Source organism: Oryctolagus cuniculus, chromosome 12 (assembly GCF_051225735.1).
Source record: "Oryctolagus cuniculus isolate XC-2025 breed Fujian yellow rabbit chromosome 12, ASM5122573v1, whole genome shotgun sequence".
Lineage (NCBI taxonomy): Eukaryota > Metazoa > Chordata > Mammalia > Lagomorpha > Leporidae > Oryctolagus > Oryctolagus cuniculus.
The window spans coordinates 68,151,757-68,175,298 of NC_142878.1; the positions used below are offsets into that span (position 1 = coordinate 68,151,757).

At 43.0% G+C, this 23,542-nt stretch overlaps 1 protein-coding gene across 3 annotated transcripts in view; it reads right to left on the minus strand.

The window, feature by feature from the left end:
- Positions 1-1,002: 1,002 nt before the first annotated feature.
- Positions 1,003-23,542, minus strand: part of GATM (glycine amidinotransferase) — a 49,809-nt gene continuing 27,269 nt past the window's right edge. Inside the window, exons 1-9 of one of the 3 annotated variants that reach the window (XM_002717894.6) lie at positions 20,136-20,294; positions 18,386-18,604; positions 9,604-9,799; positions 7,906-8,096; positions 6,711-6,848; positions 6,413-6,577; positions 5,690-5,753; positions 4,821-4,937; positions 1,003-2,027 (exon numbers count right to left, since the gene is read on the minus strand). In XM_002717894.6, coding sequence (XP_002717940.3) covers positions 1,915-2,027; positions 4,821-4,937; positions 5,690-5,753; positions 6,413-6,577; positions 6,711-6,848; positions 7,906-8,096; positions 9,604-9,799; positions 18,386-18,604; positions 20,136-20,204 — 1,272 coding nt within the window. In that variant the 5' untranslated portion in view covers positions 20,205-20,294 and the 3' untranslated portion in view covers positions 1,003-1,914. Of the gene's footprint in view, positions 2,028-4,820; positions 4,938-5,689; positions 5,754-6,412; positions 6,578-6,710; positions 6,849-7,905; positions 8,097-9,603; positions 9,800-18,385; positions 18,605-20,135; positions 20,295-23,542 lie in introns of those variants that run through there. The other 2 variants (XM_089310262.1, XM_089310263.1) reach the window with 2 other exon arrangements.

Here is a 23,542-nt window from a genome sequence, read left to right on the forward strand (position 1 = left end):
GTGTCTTAAAATAGGCTTTTAATTTTTTCCCCACTATTACAGAATATAAAGATCACTGTTATTTCAGAGGACCTGTTGGGAACAGGTGGCAGTCCAGATTCTACCTGCCAGCCACAATTTGCTGAATCTTGCTGTAGGATGACATGTGTTTCAAGATAAAGAGTGAAAGTGGCCACTGGATCTCTCAGTTCTTTGTTGAACTCATAGGATGTAGGTTTTGACAAAGTTGGGGAAAATTTTAGCCATCAGTGAATTGAACAGGAAGTAGGAATCAAGAAAATGAATGTGGAAAGTATAGGTAGCCTTTGGTGAAATTTGGCTTTGAAAACGAGGGGAAAAAAATGATATGATTTAAGAGACTGTTTTTAATTAAAACAGGACAGACTGGAACATGGATATTTATCTTTTTAAAAATCAAGATTATATTGCCTTATTACTCCCCTACCCCTTGCTATAAAAGCCCCAGCAAACTGTGTCTGGGAGGCCAGTTTCTTTAGGGGACTCTGCCTTCCCATTGTCTCCTTTACTCTGAGCAGCACCTGCTGGAGGCTGATTATTCAGTGACATCGCAAACAAATGCATCCTCTTGTGTCTGCTAACAGGATCACTCAGCAACTGGGGAACACAGACTCTTTTTCCTTTCTGGGGCCCAAGATCAATAGTCCCTTTTACCCAGAAGATATTCAGGTATTTTTCAATGAGTGGATTAACTGACCACTAAACGTTTCTGAATTCAAGCGCGGCCGTGCGATGGTGATTCCATCAGATTGTATTGTCTTAGTTGTAGCTGTCTTAGTTTGTGTAAAGATGCTCTTTTGATATTCACATGAAAAAGAAACCACCCCATTACACATTTCTCAGAATGCATTCCCATGGGTAAACAACATGTGACTATATTGAGTTTAAATTTGAGATGAATTTTGTTCAGAGAATTAGAATTCTGTCCCAAGAGCCATACTTAAACACTTCACTTACACTAAAATAATTAGACTGACACCAAACTCTGATAAAATCCAATCTGGAACACAACGTTTATTAGAATAAAAATACATGTGCAGTATCCAATATTAAAATTATTTCACATTGCATGTAGGTTTTACCTCCATTAGTTTTTAAAAATGTTTTTAAAGTCTATGCTTTAAATAACTTGCACATCTGTAAACAAGACTTAGATTACCAAGATGCAACATATCTATTATATATTGAAAATTTAGGGATAGGAACTCAAAGTTATATCTTATTACACTAAATATTTCTGTAAAGTTTTAGAAAGAGAGGGAAAAGATTAAAATAGTTCACTTGAAATGAGGTAAGTAATATGAAAAGGTTTTTAGTTGTACTATGTTGACATCAGAATATTAAAAACTTTCATGGAAAATTCATGTTAGTTTTTGCATGGTCTAGGTTTATTTTTAAAAAACAAAAAATGAAAAATTCCTTATTAGAAAAAGAGACAATTACCTGTATCTATTTAGGGTCTGTTTATGTTCTAAGTCTTTCTCTCATTTAGAAAATAATAAAAACATTCACAAGTCTACCAAAAAGGAAAAAAAATTTAAGATTAGAACCAACATTTCAAGCTGCCTTTTGGAAAGAAAATTAAAAACAGAGGTAGATGGTTAAATATTAGTGGCCAAGTTACTCAAATGACTGATTTTTGTCTTGGTACACATTCACCAAGTTTTATACTGGAAGCCAAATAGTAAATAACTTTAGGAGTAGAGAATACCTAGAAGAAGTTATTTTCCTTATGTCAAAGAAAGGTAATAAAAGTAAACCAGGCTTAAGACCCCTATTAAGGATATGATTGTTTAAAGCACTATAATTCATGCACTTTTTAAAGCAGTAGAATGAACCTTGCCCCTAAGCTTCAAGGTGTATCTGAGGCCCCGCCACAAGCCCCTTAAGGCCTGCTCAGTCGAAGTAGGACTGCAGGGTGCCTCTGCGGCGGATGTCGCAGGTCCAGCAGTGGAAGCCTCCTCCCAGGGAATTGGCGTTACGGATGTTCACCTTAATGGTACTGATGCCTGCCATGAAAGAGACGTGTGGTTAGGGAGATGGACTAACATGAAGACTCCCCTACAGAGGGTAAACCTAAAGACTTGGAGGAATCCTGCGGTTCTAGCCCAGCCTGGAGTAGTCTTTTCTCTTCTATTTTATTTTCACCAGTGATATTTCATCTACTCTATTCCACTGCTAATATGAAATCCTCAACAAAAAGTCAACAGAGACTTTGAAGTTTTGTTTTATTAATTATTCACAAATCTACAGACTTGATGAGCAGACATAGGGGTATTCAAAAAATTCATGGGAAATGCATGTTATGAAAAAACTGCAAGGATTCCAGAAATGTTTGCACTAAAATAAACATATTTTTTAATTCCATTTGACCCACAAACTTTTTGAAATATGATTGCATATCTATAAATGTTTAAAATCATCAAGTACTAAAATTTCAAGACATTTTCGAACTATATTTTAAATACTTTGTCAGATTGCTTCTACCATGTTGATTTGGCAGGAAAAATGCAATTTAGCCAACCTGGAAAGTTGGCTTTATATACACATATTTAAGGAAAGTTTAGCTGATATAAACTAACTTTACCAGGCTACCTTAAAGAACAATGGAACAGAACTGGTATTTTAATATCTGAGTTTTATGGTTATGTAAGTATCAAAGCTAATCAGACAATTTATATAATCTGCTACCCTCTGTAAGGGCATGGCTGTGACATGTAGGGCCTACTTACTCAATGGTATTCATGAAGAATCTACTATGTTACTGTGGTTTAAAAGTCCATTTTCCTCCCTCAAGGAACTCACTATTTTGAGGGAGCAGATAGCCACAGAGTCACAAAGGGTCCAATTGGCATAATCAGGAAGAGGAAAGTGGCAGGACTCACTCAGGTAGATGTGCCTGAGCAAAGGAGGCCAAGTAGGGCTTTGAAGAGGAAGAATAGGGTTTGGACAAGAGTAGGAAGTGCATTTGGGTATGGATTGGACTTTTAACCATGAGCATGTTTCCTGCTAGAATTATGTTATTATCTTACATGGCTACAGCCACTTTAATCCTGAATTGGAGGGAATTCAGTTCCTTTTGTTAAATTTGCTATAACAGGTTCCCTGTGGTCTAAAGGAACCTCAGCTATTGAAAGTAAAACAATAACTCAGATATTTGGTACTTTATACTATTTTAAGATGAAAAATAACAAAATCTTAGTAGACAAAGAAACTGACCCCATGCAAATAGGTTATTTAATGAAAACCAGAAGAAAAGTGGCTTTGTATGAGCAGGGGTCAATCTGCTCAACTGAAAACTGAGAGACCAATCTTATTAACTGATAGTTAATTAAGAAGGGACATGCCAAGGGGGAAAATCATTTCTTCTGGGCAGTATGCCTGAAATATAGAAAATACATTTGTTCAAAAAAGGCTCGATTTTTTTTTTTTTTTTTTTTTGACAGGCAGAGTGGACAGAGAGAGAGAGAGACAGAGAGAAAGGTCTTCCTTTTGCCGTTGGTTCACCCTCCAATGGTCGCTGCGGCCGGCGCACTGCAGCCGGCGCACCGCGCTGATCCGATGACAGGAGCCAGGTGCTTATCCTGGTCTCCCATGGGGTGCAGGGCCCAAGCACTTGGGCCATCCTCCACTGCACTCCCTGGCCACAGCAGAGAGCTGGCCTGGAAGAAGGCAACCGGGACAGAATCTGGTGCCCCGACCGGGACTAGAACCCGGTGTGCCGGCGCCGCAAGGTGGAGGATTAGCCTAGTGAGCCGCGGCACTGGCAAAAAAGGCTCAATTTCAATCAGTAAACTGCTTAGCTTTATTTGACACTCAGCATTTATCAAATATGTTAAGAATAATAAATATATGAATTTATATCTGTACTCTATATAATAGCTCGAATGAAAATCTTTTCCTTATTAATAGTACCAGAATCATCGGTTTAAAAAAAAATTTTTTTTTTTTTTTTTGGACAGGCAGAGTGGATAGTGAGAGAGAGAGACAGAGAGAAAAGTCTTCCTTTGCCGTTGGTTCACCCTCCAATGGCCACCGCAGCTGGCGCACTGTGGCCGACACACCGCGCCTATCCGAAGGCAGGAGCCAGGTGCTTCTCCTGGTCTCCCATGGGGTGCAGGGCCCAAGCACTTGGGCCATCCTCCACTGCCTTCCTGGGCCACAGCAGAGAGCTGACCTGGAAGAGGGGCAACTGGGAAAGAATCCGGCGCACCGACCGGGACTAGAACCCGGTGTGCCGGTGCCGCAGGTGGAGGATTAGCCTGTTGAGCCACGGCGCCGGCCATAAATTTTTAATATTAGGATAAACAATCTCCCACTTCAGTAAAACCCAGTCCTGCTCTTTAATTCAAAGGTGAATGATTTACTCACATCTTCTAATGCACATAATCTGTTAATTGTGTTTACTGCACATATAAGTCACTTCTACATCTTTTCCTTTCTAAGCTCTTTAAAATATGTAATGACAATTAAGTTACTTTTCAGGGGCCCTCATGATTTCCTGTTTGGGGAAGGGCGGATCATTCTGTATGTTCATCTACAAAGAGCTGGTTCTTCACATAAAGACACTTAAGACTGATAAACTTACTGCTAAGGGAGTGTTTCATGAATTTTAAGTGAATCTCCAATCTTTTGTAGCTATGCTTATTGAAAACAAACATTGGTCATCTACAAAATAATAATTTAATGCCTCTAAAAGGAATAGAAATTAAATTAATTATCCATCAGACCTAGTGTGTCATTTCTTTAGTTCTTATTTAACATTTTCATGTATGACATCATGTTGCATTTACTGTACATACCCAGCTTTTCAAACATCTTTTGAATTGGGACTTCATTGGCATCTACCATAACGCGTTTCTCATCTAACATTAAGACATTCATGGAAAGCCATTTGGATGACATCCAGAGTGGGTGATCTAAAAATAACAACAATGATTAAACCACAGCTATTCTCATTTTTGTTTAAAGCAAAGATTTACAAAGAATAAATATTTAAGTCATAGTTTAATTATTTTGGCAGTTCACTTTCCATTTGAAAACTTATTTTAATCTTTTTTTTTTTTGACAGGCAGAGTGGACAGTGAGAGAGACAGAGAGAAAGGTCTTCCTTTGCCGTTGGTTCACCCTCCAATGGCTGCCACAGCCGGCACGCTGATCCGAAGGCAGGAGCCAGGTGCTTCTCCTGGTCTCCCATGGGGTGCAGGGCCCAAGCACTTGGGCCATCCTCCACTGCACTCCCGGGCCACAGCAGAGAGCTGGCCTGGAAGAGGGACAACTGGGACAGAATCCAGTGCCCCGACTGGGACTAGAACCCGGTGTGCCGGCACTGCAAGGTGGAGGATTAGCCTAGTGAGTCGTGGCGCCGGCCTATTTTAATCTTAGAACAACTCATATGCATTTGGATTTCACCCTGTTTCCTTTAAAACATCATACCTTACTTTCTGTAATCTTATGTTATCCTATTCTCTCACTTTCATCTTCTATGGGAGGAAAAGTTGCAACCCAAAGCCCCAGTCTTGTATTCTCAGTCCCAAGTGCTATGTTACTCCATACTGGAGAAACAGTTTCTCCAAATGGTTAAAATTTGGGTTACTCCCTCTAGTTCTCTAGTGATCCTGGATCACTGATGTAATCACTTAAGTCTCTAAGTATACTGAAGTAAACATACCATCTGGGATGACAGGTATGGGAGGAGTAACTATGGTCCATCCTGCTTTCTTAAAAAGTTCAATCTGCAAGACAAAAAAAAAATACAAAACATAAACATAAAGAGGCTTAAATTAACTTACACCATTCTTACCATCCTTGGTTTCTGATAGCCCTTACCAGTAATAATTCTTTTGGGGATGCTATCTTCCCAAAGGTGTACTACAGCATTGCAAATAACATAAAATCGCCTACTGCCTGACTGGAAGTAGTGGGTAGTAGGCAGAAATAGGAGGTAGGAGGTGGTGGGGAGAGCAGCTGCAATGTAGCAGATTCTCCTTCTTATAGGGTAAGCTGGACCAAAGGAGCCTGATCCACTAGATAGGGAAGACAACCACTGCCCATTGGCATCACCCTAGCCATGCAGGAATCATTTTACTTACAACAGAGCTGCCAGTTATGAGATAATACCACACTCTGATAAAAATACACATGCAAGCACAAACTTGAGGCTTTAGTAAGAGCAAGCAGCCAAAGTCAAAGTCTGACAACACTACACTAATTATCATGGCAACGATGTGTATTTCTGAGTGTTGGACATTTTACAATGAATACATCATAAACAATCCAATGTTTGATCACAATCATGTTGAGCATTGCTGAATTTGTCATTTACAACCATTAAGATTAATGGAAGGGCTTAAAATAAAAGTGGCAGTATCACTTAGCTGCTAGACTCTCTTACCTGGAGACACGGTCGGTCAGGGTTGGAAAGCACGAGACCAGGTCCAATGATGTTGAAGGTGGCATCAATGTGCATGGGATTGGGGTCTTTAAAGGAGACGATATGCACTCTGTAGTCAGGAGCCAGATGCCTACGCATCCACTCAATGCCCAGGTAGTTTGTGACCTGGAAATAAAGACAGACAATCTGTAAAGACTCCAGGTTTAGAAAACCAAACATATTTAGGATAAAACTATTTTAATTTGAAATAAGAAATACAGTAATATAGTGTGAAATTTAAGAGGTCGCTTTTATCAACCTGGCTTCTCTGTACAAAAATATCTCTTCCAGCTCGAATGAAGTCAGCAGCATCAAAGCATGGTTCAAACTCCGTCGTCACAAACTTTCCCTGAGCAGCCAATTTGTGTCTGTCCTCTACAGAATGGATGGGGTAATTCTAATTGGAAGAAGAATGAACACACACAATTGGTTCATGAGAAAATTATTTTTTGTCAGACAATTATTTATAAGGCATATATTGCTAACCAAAAACCTTGCTCACATCATCATTTCCTAAAATAATACTACTTCTCAGTTCTAAACTAAAACATTCATAAAGAGAAGCAGGTCCGTTATAAAGAAACCATAACAGCAAATGAAAAAGGTAAGTACAACTAGAGTATTGTAAAATATTAATGGAAATGGAGTTAAAAGACAAGTTTATTTTGGTGCGAACATTTAAAAAAATCCATGCATATGAGTAAAATAGTTTCCTTTATACTTAGAAATAAGTGGGACAAGACAGTAATTTATTCTGAAAATATCCTATGACCTATACATGCATTTATTAAGCTATCTTCAATATTAAAAACAAACAGGATGAAGTCATTATGTTCTTTTAGAAAAGGCATTTGGTCTCGAGCCTAACTCATACCATAAAATGAGATTCATGCTTCCTTTGCCAAATTTGAGCAAGTGCAGTGGAATTAATTCATTATTTATTTCTGTCTTTAAACTCCTAGATGACATTTTGATTTTCGAATTTTTTTCTATGAATGACCAAACAGTAAGTGATTTGACAAGGGACCTACATTTCATTTTAATGTGACCAGGTTCTTTTCTAGAAGAGAACAGATTTCAACCTAGTGACTTCTATCTCCACCAGAGAAAAGCAATGTGTCCTTTGGCAAGTTTCCCCGCCTCTGTAAAGGAATGCTACTACACCCTTGTCCAGTAGCTGTGAAGAGTACGCAATGATGGCCATTGTATATAAAGAACAATCCCATGGCCAGGCACAATGTAAACATCAAATCAGTGTTAGATATTATTGTTAACATCTTATCAGATGATCATTTACTTTTATTTTCATTATAGAACACATCTTTCTTTAAACTTAGGTGATGTTCTCTGTTTTTGAACTCTTTTGAAATGCATAATATATACACAGTACTAGAAAATCTCTTTGTGGATTATTTAGAAAAGTTAGTAGTAAACCTATATAATTAAGGACTTACCTGGTCATAAAGCTCATCAGCCATTGTGGGCTTAGGGGCTGTGGTCCACTTGGCACCACGATGGAAATAGTCTTTGATAATTGATCGGTATGCTCGGTACTCAAAAAAGCGTGCCCGCCACGCCATAGGAGCCTCGATAATCTCATTTCCCACAACCATCAGGATGTCTCGGGGCATGGCACCGTATAAACCTGTTAGACCACAAAGTTCGTGACAAGCTCAGTGATGAAAACATGAACATCTCCAAGATAGGAAAGTCTATATAACATGATGTGGGTTTTTTTGGTAAAAATATTACTGCAAACACTGTACATGTACATTTGTATATATATTTATTATATAAAATGGGGGAAGTATATTAGCTTAACATGAATTCTATATAGGGATGAGGAAACCAAGCAAAAAGGAAAACAAAAATTAAATAATAAAGTAATTCAAAAAGATCTTGAACCATCAAGCCTTCATCTTCTCTAAGCTCCTTTCTTTTTTTTTTTTTTTTTTTTTTTGACAGGCAGAGTTAGACAGTGAGAGACAGAAAGAAAGATCTTCCTTCCATTGGTTCACCCCCCAAGTGGCCACTACGGCCGGCGCACTGCGCCAATCCGAAGCCAGGAGCCAGGTGCCTCCTCCTGGTCTCCCATGCAAGTGCAGGGCCCAAGCACTTGGGCCATCCTCCACTGCCTTCCTGGGCCACAGCAGAGAGCTGGACTGGAAGAGGAGCAACTGGGACAGAATCCGACACCCCAACCAGGACTAGAACCCGGGGTGCTGGTACCACAGGTGGAGGATTAGCCAAGTGAGCTGTGGCGCCGTCCTCTAAGATCCTTTCTTGTAATATAGGAATAGATTTCCTTAAGGGATATCAGTATCACAAGATAAAAATTGAGTCAAGAATCATTCTAGAACTATAAATTAGAACACAGTCCTCAGGCACAAGAACAGTCATTGAATCAGAAATAAAATAGAATTTTTTTTTTTTTTTGACAGGCAGAGTGGGCCGTGAGAGAGAGAGACAGAGAGAAACGTCTTCCTTTGCCGTTGGTTCACCCTCCAATGGCCGCCGCGGCCTGCGCACCACACTGATCCAAAGCCAGGAGCCAGGTGCTTCTCCTGGTCTCCCATGGGGTGCAGGGCCCAAGCACTTGGGCCATCCTCCACTGCACTCCCTGACCACAGCAGAGAGCTGGCCTGAAAGAGGGGCAACCGGGACAGAATCCGGTGCCCCGACCGGGACTAGAACCCAGTGTGCCGGCGCCGCTAGGTGGCGGATTAGCCTATTGAGCCGCGGCACTGGCCTGTATTCCCTCTTAATATCTGTTCTTGAGGAAAATTAAATGTAACCCACTGTTGCCATACAAGGGAAAAAACTAGAAAGTTTTAGGAAAACTGCTTCTCTCAAGGAGATTCCATTACATTTACAAGGGAGCTTAGAATGTATGTATTTTAATCATACCAAAAGAATCAGGAGCAGGCACTGTGGTGTAGCAGGTAAAACTGCCACTTGAAGCACCGGCATCCCATATGGGCACCAGTTCTTTGTGGCCATCTGGGGAGTGAGCCAATGGATAGAGAAGACCTCTCTCTTTCTGCCTCTGCCTCTCTATAACTCTGCCTTTCAAATAAATAAATAAATATTTAAAAAAAAAAAAAAGAGAGAGAGAGAGAGACTAGCAGTTAGAGTTATCCCACATCACTTACCAGTCGACTCAAAGTCAGGAGTTTTATATTTCAATGACCAGTCAATGGGGTCAGGTCTTTTCACGGTCACTCCTTCCATTTTTAAAATATTGCACATTTCTTCAATTTCGGCAACAGCCTTTTTCAAGTGATCTTTGGGAAAATAATGACCTCCATGCTTCTGGTAAAATGGCCAGTACTTTTCATACGTGTTGGCCTAAAAGTAGAGGAAATGAAATGAAATACTTATAGGAGAAAAACACAGCTCATGGATATGTTCAGGAGTGGTGAACAACTCTCTTTATGATGAATTGAGTCCATCACGTCTTGTTCAGTGTTGATCCACAGCATGGAGCATACTGGCTCTGGGAAGACACCCAATATTTGTGGAGTGAAGAACTCTAAATTATCTTGATATTTTCAGGCCTTTTGCTTCTCCTGCCTGAGATCCTGTGCTCAACCACTCACAGCGTGTATGCCCTCAGTCAGGCTTGGCATTCTCAGTGCCACTTTTTACCATGCTTCACCAAAGAACAGGACACAGGTGTTCCCATCTGAGAGTTCTCAACAAAATTAAACAAGACAACAACAACAAAATAGCATGAGATAAAAATCCGATACTAAGCCCAAACCATGGGCTATCCCAGTATTCCAGTATTCTGTCTGGAAAATGGTACTTCTAAATATTTTGTGGGGGTCAAAAAATGATAGCCTCTTCCTGTTAAGGTTAGGGACATACTTAGAAAAATGCTTTGTTTTTCTTAAAAATCCATTATTGATTTTCCCATTTAAGAGAATTTGGCAAATTTATATGGCAGTACAAGTCTGCCTTTGGTACTGTCCAGTCGATGTGTTTCACATCAACCATACCTTTCCTTTCCCCAACCTATCTAAGCTCCCACTTTGCTTCAGATCCTTTTGTCATAAAAGTCATTGATCTTGGGGCCAGCGCTATGGCGCAGTAGGTTAAAGCCCCAGCCTGCAGCACCAGCATCCCATATGGGCACCAGTCTGTGTCCCGGCTGCTCCACTTCTGATCCAGCTCTCTGCTATGGCCTGGGGAAGCAGTAGAAGATGGCCCAAGTCCTTGGGCCCCTGTACCCGCGTGGGAGAGCTGGAAGAATTCCTGGCTCCTGGCTTCAGATGTGCACAGCTCCAGCTGTTGTAGCCATCTGGGGAGTAAACCAGCGGATGGAAGACCTCTCTCTCTCTTTCTGCCTCTGCCTCTCTGAAACTCTGCCTCTCAAATAAATAAATAAATCTTAAAAAAAAAAAAGACATTATCTTTTAAACCAAGTTACAAGTTTTCAGCAGCTGAAAAAAGCTTCACATTTAGAAGGTTCCCAGGGGTTATATGCATTTTAAAAGACAGCCAGGGCAGGCATTCTGGTACAGCCTGTTAAGCAATTTTGAGATGCCCATATCCCATATCAGAGTGCCTGGTTCAAGCCGTGGCTACCCCATTTCCAATCCAGCTTTCTACTGATATGTCTGGAAGGCAACAGTGATAGCCCGAGTACTTGGGTTGCTGCCATCTGTGTGGGAGACCTTGGCTCGTGGCTTCAGCCTGGTCCAGCCTTGGCTATTACAGGTATTTTGAAAGTGAACCAGCAGATGGAAAATATCCCTCTCTCCTTCCCTCCCTTTCCCTTTCTTCCTTCATCTCTCTCTCTCTCTCTCCCTCTCTCTCTCTCTCTCCCCCCACTCCAGTCACTCTGCCTCTCAAATACGTAAGTAAATCTTTATTTCTTTCAAAAACAACCAAATGGAAAACAGTTGAATATTTTAAAATGGCTTGTTCAATTTGTTAAAAATTACTGTTGGATTATGGTAAGCACAACTATAACATACTGGTTTTAAAACATCTGGAGGCCAGCGCTACAGCTCACTAGGCTAATCCTCTGCCTGCGGCGCCTGCACCCGGGTTCTAGTCCCGGTCGGGGCACTGGATTCTGTCCCGGTTGCTCCTCTTTCAGTCCAGCTCTCTGCTGTGGCCTGGGAAGGCAGTGGAGGATGACCCAAGTGCTTGGGCCCTGCACCCACATGGGAGACCAGGAAGAAGCACCTGGCTCCTGGCTTCGGATCAGCGCAGTGCGCCGGCTGCAGTGCACTAGCCATGGAGGCCACTTGGGGGGTGAACCAATGGAAAAAGGAAGACCTTTCTCTCTGTCTCTCTCTCACTGTCTAACTCTGCCTGTCAAAAAAAAAAAAAAAAAAAAAAAAAAAAAAATCTGGAAAGATCCAGACTGGGATTATCTTACAAGTGTCTAAATTTTCAGTCAATTTAAAGAAAGACATTGGGAAATGTGATGCAACTTATAATTTATCAGGGTAATGAAGCAGAACTCCAATTAGATAATCTACTCTCTAAGAAAAAGTCTTGGAACTTCACCAAAAGATTGGTAAAGCAAATTACAATTACATTTTTAGTTAAAAAACACACTTAAAGCAAGTTTTTTTTTTTTTTTTTTTTTTTTTTTTTCCCAAAGGTTCTTTATATTACTGATTGGCTGACCAACTACCAGTCCCGACTATGGGCAATAGGAGTATTTCCATCCTAAATCAGATCATTTCTGATATGGGCAAAACTGGGTAATGGGCTCAAGTGTATTGGAGCAAATATACTTTAATTACATGGTCTCTCAGTTGGTGTTCTGGATAATCCTAAGAGACAGGGCAAATCCTCACACACTGATTTTGTAAGCAAGGAAAGAGGCTCTCAGAGTATGTGTTCACTGGACAAGCAGGATCAGAACTCAACTGCACTGACTCTTTGTCTGATATTGTGCCAAACACACAAAGGGACTCGGATATGTTCCAGTGGTTGAACATTTTTAACTAGATGTGCAAAATCTTTTAAAACTGGAATTGTTTAGCATGGTTCATGTTGCTGCCAATGGGATCTGCCCATTGAGATGGACTAAAAGTCTAGATACCTTACTCTTTATTTTCAAAGACAGTATCTTGGGGCCCACACTATGGCGTAGTGGGTAAAGCCGCCGCCTGCAGTGCTGGAATCCCATATTGGCTCTGGTTTGAGTCCTGGCTGCTCCATTTCCGATCCAGCTCTCTGCTATGGGCTGGGAAAGCAGCAGAAGATGCCCCAAGTCGTTGGGCCCCTGCACCTGCGTGGGAGGAAGCTCTTGGCTTTTGGTTTCGGACTGGCTCAGCTCAGGCTGTTGCAGCCATTTGGGGAGTGAACCAGAAGATGGAAAACCTCTCTCTCTCTCTGCCTCTGCCTCTCTGTAACTCTGCCTTTCAAATAAATAAATATTTTTTTAAAAAATATATTTTCTAGATTTTGTTTCCCTGTTTCCATTTTCACCTCAGGCTGTTGAACATCAAAGATATGCAGGCAGATGTGCCTCTTGTTCCTTCGTTATCTAGAATTATCATCAGCTGGGCTAGAACCAAACCTGGAAGAGGAGAAAAGGCAGCTGAAAAATAGATCTTTAGAAAGTACGAAGGATGCCAGTGAAGCTCTAAAAAGGGGGTTGGGAAACTAAGGTCTACACACTGAATCTGTCCCATGGCCTGTGTGTGGGAATAGTTTTATGAGAATACAGGCATGCTCATTTGCTTACACTTGGTCTACGGCTGCCTTCCCAGGCAAATTAGAAGGGATGAGAGTTGAGTAGCTGCAACAGATATCTATGGCCTGAACTCATTTATTACTTAGCCATGTATGGAAAAAGTTTGCTGACCTCTATTTGAATCATTAACTTGCTTCCTTACTTTTAAAGATCTATAGTCAAACAACATCCAAATATTTTTTAAAACCAATGTTCTCTTTCAAAAACAAGACAAAAACATCCCACTATGTTTTAGTCCTAGTAATTTCTGTAGCAGCAACCAGAAAGAGAAAGTAATAATGACTCTTTATATTCTGCTCAGACACATCCTGGGTACTGCCCAACCATTCACCACTTCCTGCTTCTCATGCCAGGCACATCTCTCACACTCCACAAAGGGACAAGAAGCCTTTGAAAATTTAACACTGGGTTACAACAGATGAGGTTGTGTTGTCTTGCCAGACTCATTCCAAAATGTCCTGTGTGACTATTTGTACAAAGTGAAGCTTGCTTTGATAAATGTAAACTCCTGGGGGGAAAAAAGTTATTTGAACAAGTGTGAGGGCTTTTTTTTTTTCTTTTTGTATAGTTTATAATCTGGCAAAGGTTGGACAAAGTCCAAATGATCAGGGCAAATTATATTTTACAAGAGATATTTGGAAATTGTTTACTCTTCCTTAATAACCTTGATAATGAGTTAGCAATCATTTACCAGGCATGTGCAAGATAACAAGCACTATACTACATGCTTAGCATATGATATTTTTAATAATCTGTGGCAGAGATGCAGCATTCCTAGAAACAATATAGTCTTTCAGAGTCTGAAATCCTTTACAGGGTTTAAAATGAACTTTTACACAATGTCTTTGGAAAGCTAAGAAATGTCAATAGAAACTTACTTCTATTTATCCAGCTGTAACTGTAACATTAACCTTGATTAATCTTATATTTTACAAAAGGTCATTTTTCAAGAGCTTTGTAAAAAAAAAAAAAAGATGAGCAAAACAAAAAGCATACATTGTACAGCAAAGATTTAGTATGTTTCATAGAATAAAAAGCCATATGGGGGTGGGTATTGTGGTGTAGTGGGTTAGGTGGCCTCACTTGGGACATCCACATCCCTTATTGGAGTGCCAGCTTGAGTCCTGGCTACTTTGCTTCTGATCCAGCTCCCTTCTAATTTGCCTGGGAAGGCAGCAGATGATGGCCCAAGTGCTTGGACCCCTGCCACCAATGTAGAAAACCCAGATGGAGTTCTGTGCTCCTGGCTTCTGCCAGACCCAGCTCTACCTGTTGTAGGCATTTGAAGAGTAAACCAACAGATGGAAGATCTCTCTCTCTCTCTCTCTGTCTCCCTCACTCTGCCTTTCAAATAAATAAAACAAAAAAATTGTGCTTCCTGACAACTGTGTTCATCATTCTTTTCCTTAACACTTCTCTAGCACTTATATCTTCTAACATCCTATGCTCTAGTTGTGAATAACTAGTTTACTATGTTATTTTATCTTTTATTATTCTGTAATCAATTAATAATCTGTGTCATTCTTCTATTCTAGAAGGCAAAGCCCTGCCTTGTGGATGCGATGCATGTCTTACATGTACTTCTTCTCCCTCAATAACTAGCTTAGTTTACATAAGACACAAAACAGAAATAACCAAATTAATGAAATCAGTACTGCTAATATTACTAATACTTACTTACAGCCATTTCACTTTCAATGTGTTTTTGTAACGTAATTGGCACACTAGAGCCATACAACTATGATGAATTGTAGATTGTTTTTTAAAATATTAAACATGGCCTTCATATTCAATCATCTTAGGTGGAAAGCAAACCGCTTAATACTGCCATTTCACCAAGGCCCAGAAATTTGTGGAATCTTGTACAAGGTCAGTTGATTAACAGAGACTAGATATCAAGCTTTTATCAAATGCCTAATTCATCCCAGACTCCTGACTTCAGCATGGTACGCTTTACACAAGTCTATGGAACGACAAAGTCTGAAGTCAGAAGTCAAGTGACAAAGAGCTCATTATGCCTAAAAATCCTGATTCCGGCCGGCGCCGCGGCTCACTAGGCTAATCCTCCGCCTAGCGGCGCCGGCACACCGGGTTCTAGTCCCGGTCGGGGCGCCGGATTCTGTCCCGGTTGCCCCTCTTCCAGGCCAGCCCTCTGCTGTGGCCAGGGAGTGCAGTGGAGGATGGCCCAGGTGCTTGGGCCCTGCACCCCATGGGAGACCAGGAAAAGCACCTGGCTCCTGGCTCCTGCCATCAGATCAGCGCGGTGCGCCGGCCGCAGCGCGCTGGCCGCGGCGGCCATTGGAGGGTGAACCAACGGCAAAGGAAGACCTTTCTCTCTGTCTCTCTCTCTCACTGTCCACTCTGCCTGTCAAAAAAAAAAAAAAAAAAAAAAATCCTGATTCCATAAGTTCACACAGTATGAAAGTCAATCATTTTAAAGACAAGTAAAATGAAAAACTTTTGCCTGAATTTACCAATTAAAATGGTTACTAGATAGGACGACTTCTTTTCAAGAAAAGATGTAGAAAGATGATGCTTTTTAGTGTACGTGCTGCCGAGCTGGGCGTGGAAGATCACGCTTTTTATTTTTATTTTTTAAGTTTTTTTTTTTAATTTATTTATTTGACACATAGAGTTACAGTGAGAGAGAAAGAGAGAGAGAGAAAGGTCTTCCTTTGGTTTACCCCCCAAATGGCCACAACGGCTGGAGCTACCCAATCCGAAGCCAGGAGAGCCAGGTGTCTCTTCCTGGGCTCCCACGTGGGTGCAGGGCCCAAGCACTTGGGCCATCCTCCACTGCCCTCCCAGGCCACAGTAGAGAGCTGGACTGGAAGAGGAGCAACCGAGACTAGAACCTGGTGCCCATATGGGATTCTTGCGCCGCAGGCAGAGGATTAATCTAGTGCGCCACGGCGCCAGCCCCAAGATCATGCTTTTTAAAAACACGTGTAGACATGTCAGCTATTCTGTTCATCAGATTCCAAATATCACAATTAGAAGAAATTACTATTTTTTCTATTGCTTTGTCTTCTAGGTCTAATTCAAGAATTCATTTTCTACAAGAAGTCTTCCTAACTATTCAGCACTTGATCATTGCTTAGCTCTCCTGGCTCTTCAACTGCCTTGCCAGCTGGTGGGCACCAAATACTTAGTCTTCACTGCCATGTGAACATCACACCTCCCTAAACAGAAGGGAAGTTCTTTTGTGTCAGTATCTCTGAATCCTGGCCCATGGCAGGCAATATTTCAGATGATGATGGTGGTGCAATTATAGAAATTATTCCCTCAATTCACATTACAAATGAAAATGTAAAGATTCAGGAAGACCTAAGTGTACTGAAGATAAATTTGTCACCCATTATTAATGGAAGCTTTGGCTTTATCTACAAATGTGAAGGAAGCTCCCTGAGATAAGGGATTCTGATGCAATATGCAACATGAACACCAACCCATCAAGGCCCTAGACAAAAGAATCCTATGGATAAAGAACAAGAAAAAGTTTTGCTTTTTTGGAGGAGCTATTATGCATTGTCAGGGAAATTCTGGAAGGCTTTGTGAAAGCACTGGAGCCAGGTGGTGGCAGAGAAGAGGGTACAGGATGGAAGAGGCTTAGGTGGGAGCAAAGGCATGGGACCTATCAGGGAACAGTGAGTAGTTTGGCTACTTTCATAGTTGTCTTATAAAGTCTTCTGAAAAGAATGAATATCTGCTACCCTATCATTCTAACACATCCCTAAGATGAGCCAATGACTGAAATGCAGAGTCCTGGAAATGCAGACAAGAGCCAACTTGTGAAGGCTCCTGCATTCCAGGACCTGATCCCAAGTAGCAGGGGCACAGAATGGCAGAAGGAATGATGGGAGCAGGATGAGTAACATGACTAAATTGGGATTGAAAAGAATCACTTTGATAGCAGCTAAAAGGTGGTCTACAGAGAAGATCAGTTAGAGTGAACTACACTAGTATAATGCAATGACTGACTACAGTGAGCTCCTGGCCCAAGGCAGAAGCAGAGGAATAGAGGCAAAATTCATTCTGATAAAACACCTGCTGCACCTTGCAGAACAGATGTAGAGGACGTGACTGCAGCATGAATCAGATGATTCTTTGGTATTTTAGGCTGATTAAACAGGAATGCCAAAAAATTAAAAGAAGAGATGAAGGAGGTTCCAGTTTAGCTGGATGGCTGGCAACTGAACTCTAAATGTATCGAGTCTGAGGTACTGTGGCAAAATCCACTAAGAAGTTTAACATGGGACCGGCACTGTGGTGTAGTGGACTAAGTAAGCCTCTGCCTGTGGCACTGGAATCCCATATGGGCGCTGGTTCATGTCCTGGCTGCTCCTTTTTTTTTTTTTTTTTTTTTTTTTTTTAGATTTATTAGAGAAGGAGAGAGAGAGAGAGAGGTCTTCCATCTGCTGGTTCACTCTCTAGTTGGCTGCAACAGCTGGAGCTGAGCCTATCTGAAACCAGGAGCCAGGAGCTTCCTCCGGGCCTCCCTCATGGGTGCAGAGGCCCAAGGACTTGGGCCATTTTTCTACTGCTTTCCTAGGCCATAGCAGAGAGCTGGATCAGAAGTGAAGCAATTGGGACTCAAACCGATGCCCATATGGGATGCTGGGACTGCAGGTGGCAGCTTTACCTGCTACGCCGCAGTGCTGGCCCCACTGCTCCTCTTCTGATCCAGCTCTCTGCTGTGGCCTGGGAAAGCAGCAGGAGATGGCCCAAGTGCTTGGGCCCCTGTCCCTCTGTGGGGAAACCCTGAAGAAGCTTCTGGCTTCTGATCAGATCAGCTCCAGCTATTGCAGCCACCTGGGGAGTGAACCAGCAGATGGAAGACACACACACACACACACTCTCTCTCTCTCTCTAACTCTCAAATAAAAACTTTTTTTTTTTTTAAGAGACTGAAAAAAAAAGTTAAACATGTCATTTGGATGGTATTCAGGAGAGTGAACTAGACCAGAGTGAAGGAGGGAGCTGAAGCTGTGAGCATGGCTAAAAGGAGGCCGGAAGTGAAATTCTGTTCAACCCAACACTGTGGACTGTGAAGGAGTATCTTCTGGCGGCTATCAGAGTGATCACTCTCAGTTGGGGAGGGAAAGGAGTAAGCTAAAATGAAAACAGTCATGGAGGAGGGGAGAGCAGAGACCACACTGCAGGAGGAGCGGCGGGAACCCACTTCCAAACCCCCGAGTCCCTGGCGTTACCTTCACCTCCACCGTGAATGGTGGAACGCAGGCATTCTCTGCTCTGCCCACTATCACTTCCTCCAGAGGGTCCCATTCATTGTAAGAGGAGACAGGGCAGTCCTTGGGCAGAGGATCAGTGGCCTTGTCATCAGCTGCACAGGAGTTCTGGGAGGAAGCTGTAGCTGCCTGGGTGCTCTGGAAAGTTCGCTGCACCCATCCTGTCACGGTTCTTCCAAGCTTTCAAGAACGAAAACAACAAGAGGTTATTGTGCAGCCCTATAGAATACTTGGGAGGAGGAAGGAGAGATGGGGTGAAAACCCAGTGTAATATGGTCAGACATTTAAAGTCCCTTAGGAGAGGATAAACCAATAGTGCATAGGCATAGTGGGATTACAGGTGATTATCCACCTTCTAGTTCATGTGCATATTGCCTTTTTAGCTATTGTTATTCGCTGTAACTCCTTAAAACTCTTAAGTAGATTTTTGTGTCTGGTGACCATACACCATCATCTAGGCCTCAGATCAGATCTCTGTAAACAAGCTTTCATCAAACTTTCAGCAACTTTTCTAAAGAAAACCACAGAAAGTTGCTTCACAGATCTCTGCCAAGTCCTGCCAGGCGAGAGAGCCTCCTCCACCCTTCAGGATCAAAGGTTACTAACATTAGGCCTTTTAAAAAGTATTAACTTTTACAAATGGCAATGTGGAAGCAGGTGCACAATAGGGCCTTATCCTTCAGAAAAAATCAACTTCAGACTCAGCAATGTTCATCTCTTACATCCACTTCTTGTTCTATGGCACTGAGATGATCAGCTGCCATCTGCTGCATTTTACAGATGGCACACAGTACCCTAGTCAAAATAAGGTTTACCCAGGCACAGATTTGAACAACTCAAAAGGAAATCTAAGAATTGCAAAAAAGTCCTTCAGAAATACAGGTCCTATAAGAGGTGGAGCATGGAGAGAGTCTCAGCCACCGGGCAAACTTCAACCACCCAAATTTCTGCATGCTGTTAAAAGGGGAAGGAGGGCAGCAGGGCTGGAGACCAAAGCCAGAGGGAGAGTGACAGCTGTTCTGGACCCAGCTGCTGGGGAAGCCAGGCTCCCTGAGCTATTCCTGTCCTGAGAGCAAGGGAGGGTCTGCAGGCGCAACCCGACATCCCAGAGAAGTGGAGGGCGGGGCTAGGCAGAAACTCCGGGTTCAGGGCTGAACTTGCTTCAACTCAACTCCGCTTGTGATTCCAGGACTCCATGTTACGGTAGGAGTGAGCCTGCATGGTAGCACTCCGTCCCCAGTTCCCACTTACCCTCTACTCCAGCCACCCCACACGCATCTCCCCAAAGCTCTCCCAACTCTCTGCACACCCAGAGCACTGAACCCCAACAACGCCACACTTCAAAATGGAGCCCCCGGTCTGCAGCATCCCCTCTCCCTGGGTGGAAAGCTGTCAGGTTGAGGAAGACAGCAACCCTTGAGCTGCGGTGGCCCAAAACGCGTAGAGCAACTGTGCCCCCCACGGGCTGGGGCCGTCACGCGCGCCCCCTGCGCGCCCCCTGCCCGAGGGAAACAATGCCAAGTTCCCAGCAGCCACAGCTCTTGAAGCTCGGCCTCCAAGGAAGGGGCCAGGGAGACTCTAGCAATTCTGTCTGGCTAGGGAAAGGCAGGGAACGCGGCGGGCCCGGGAGGGAGCCGCTCTTCGCTCTGCGCGCTGAGCCCAGCAAAAGGGGAGACGCGAGACCGCCAGACAAGGTGGGTGGCGCACGCACCCGAGACCCAATGTAGTGCACCGCCTCGGCGCCGCGGCTCCCGCCACGCAGACACCGCACCCGCAGCATCGCCCAGGTCCGGCTGGTCCACGAGCGGAATGTTCCCGGCGCACGGCCTCGTCAGCCCGAGCTTCCCGAGAGCGCGACCGAAGCGGGTGTACGGGCGCGTGCAGTCCGTGGCCTTTTGTAGCCGCGCCCCGCCCCGGCCTTCCCCCTCCGCCCCATTGGCTGCCGGGAACAGGTGGTGGGCTGCGGAGCACTGGGCCCCGCACGCGGGGCCGCCCCGAATTAGGAACTGTCCCGGCTGTGGCAACCGTGCCGAGTCTCCAGGCTTGCCCTTTTTTAGTTTGTCAGTCCGCTGATGCTTGTACTGCCCGCCACGAGGTCCACTGGCGTCTCAGGGAAAGGGTGTGTGTAACTTCCGACCAAGGACTCTCCTGTGTGCATGGATTTCAAAATGTTTCTGTACATATATGAGGGGGCACTTTAAAAGTTCGTGGAGATGGCGTTCATAGGGCTTATTTTGGTGCAAAAAAAAAAAAAAAAAGAAAGAAAAGAAAAAAAAAGAAATCCACGCATAGTTTTTTCATAATACGCATTTTCTTGAACTTTTTAAAGACCTCTGTTATTGCTTTAAATGTACGTTTGTGAATTTAAGTATGCAAAACCTGGGTAGTCTTAGTTTTAACTTCAGGTATGCACACTGACTCGGTCCCCTCATTGCACAGTGAAGGAAACCACCTAGAGATTAGCGGTCTTAAGGCAACACCAGGTTTGAGACTTGAGACGGTCTTAGTCTGGAGCTGGGATCCTGCACTCATCTGGGGCTGGGTTTTCCACCCACCAACCTGTCCGGTGTTCTTTGGACCACTTGACTTTGAAATGCTCTTTGGCCACCTGCCTCTGGCTTGGGAAAGTCAATCATGAAAATAGAGACAAATGTGGGTCAGAAATAAGGGAGGACTACTACTGATAGCTCTTTCCTCCCATTTCATGTATTACAATTTTTGTTTCAACTTGATTAGGATGCTTTTGTTTAAAAAAAAAAAAAAAAAAAGGCCGGCGCCGCGGCTCACTAGGCTAAATCCTCCGCCTAGCGGCGCCGGCACACCGGGTTCTAGTCCCGGTTGGGGCGCCGGATTCTGTCCCGGTTGCCCCTCTTCCAGGCCAGCTCTCTGCTGTGGCCAGGGAGTGCAGTGGAGGATGGCCCAGGTGCTTGGGCCCTGCACCCCATGGGAGACCAGGAAAAGCACCTGGCTCCTGGCTCCTGCCATCGGATCAGCGCGGTGCGCCGGCCCCGGCGCGCCGGCCGCGGCGGCCATTGGAGAGTGAACCAACGGCAAAGGAAGACCTTTCTCTCTGTCTCTCTCTCTCTCACTGTCCACTCTGCCTGTCAAAAAAAAAAATAAATAAAAATAAAAAAAATAAATAAAAATTTAAAAAATTAAAAAAAAAAAAGGTGTGGGTGTTTGGCACAGCAGTTATTGCGCTGTGTGGGATGCCCACCCCACATGGGAGTACCTGAATTCACAGTCCAGGCTCAGCTTCTGATCCAGCTTCCTACTAATATGCACCTTGGGAGGTAGCAGGTGATAGATAGCTCAAGTACTTGGGTCCTTGCCAGCCATGTGGGAGATCCACATGTAGTTTCAGGCTCCTGGCTTAGGTCTAGCCCAGCCCTGGATGTTGTGAGCCTTTGTGGAGTGAACCAGTGAGAGGGAGATATTTCTCTACCTTCCAAAACAGAAACAAAGTCCCCCCCAAAAACAGTAGTTTCCTCATACTTCCAAGTCTTAATTGCTACAGATTTGTGAAAAACTAGAGAATTCAGTTTAACATCGAGGCTCCATGCAGGAGAGCACATTCTGGTGTCTCAAACTTGATTTCCAAAGTTCATTGATGGAAGGTACCAGGCTAGCAAGATGGCACTGTGAAAGAGCCTTGGAGAGGGAATTGGGAGAAATGGGTTCTAGTCTTGACTGATATAGACTATGATTTGTCTTCTTTGTTGCAATCTTGTCTACAAAATGAGAACAACTGCATTTATTGTCCCTGGCACAAAGGTTGTCCGGTCCAGGGCCAACATGAGAGATGGTACACACAGAACTTGATGCGGCACAAAGAATTTTATGCATATGAGGCAACACATTTCCACTCTTAACAACAGGGAAGCCCCAAATGTTATATAATATGGTGAAAGGAGTCAGTGAGTAAGGGTTTATATCTTAGTTCTGCTGCTAACTCGCTGCGTGCAATTGAAACAGATCCCTGGACCTTTCTAATGAAGGTTTTACACTTCTAGTGAGAGCTGGGGCAAGTCGTGAACATTTCTCAAAATTTAAAAATACTTCCTCCCAAAAAGAAGTACAGCTACATCTGAGGTCTGATTTTTCTCTGTGTCCTTAGGGTGGCCCGAGATGTGCCCCTCCTCAATGAAAGAATGTAAGTATTTGTAACAATGCCTTGATGTTATCCTATACCATTTCTGTCTGAGATGAGAACATCTTCTTATTACCCATTAAAGACAACATTTCATATTTGTATATATAAGAACTGGGTGATAATAATGAGATTTGAGAGGAATCATTAAGCTTTACATAGAGAAAAAGTCTTACTATAGCCATACAGTACACCCTATCTCCTAGAATTCAATGGACACTGTGTGGACAGAGCCACTCAAACCATCCTAGTGTTAGAAAATTGAATCAAAGCACCTCCCCGCCCCCAACATACACAGTCCTTTTCTTTTCTCTTTTATTCCTTGTTCTTGAAAAAAAAAATATGTAACACTTTTAGAAGGACAGCACAAGTCTTCTAGACTGAGTTGTTTTGTCAAATACTGGATCAATTCCCCAAAGTTTCTATAAAGATACTTGGTAACTCCTTGTTCTTTAGTTGCTGCCTGATTGGGAAGAAAGAGAATAAACTGACAACTCTTGCTTTCCTTTCCCTCATAGGCAACCCCAACAAATTTCATCAAAAAACTTAGGATCTTAGTGGTCCAGACTTAACAGTTATGTATATGCAAGTCTAACAGTAGTGTCCCTCGGTAGGTTAATTTAAAGGCATAATTTAGGTTAGTATGGGTGTAAAGAGAGATTAAAGAACAAAGAATAGAAAATGTACCAGAATCATAGTGCCAAATTTTGCTTTTTAATTTCTCCCTCATCACTTTATGCCTAATTCTACCTGGTCCAACCAACAAAGCCCAGCATTTTTGAAATTTTGAATATTAAAATAATGAATAACAAAAGAGCCTGATGTAAGAATGCATTATTTTGGGGCCGGCACTGTGGCACAGCGGGTAAAGCTACCATCTGCAGTGCTGGCATCCTGTACAGGTGCCAGTTTGAATCTCAACTGCTCTACTTCCAATCCAGCTTCTTCTATGGCCTGGGAAAGCAGTA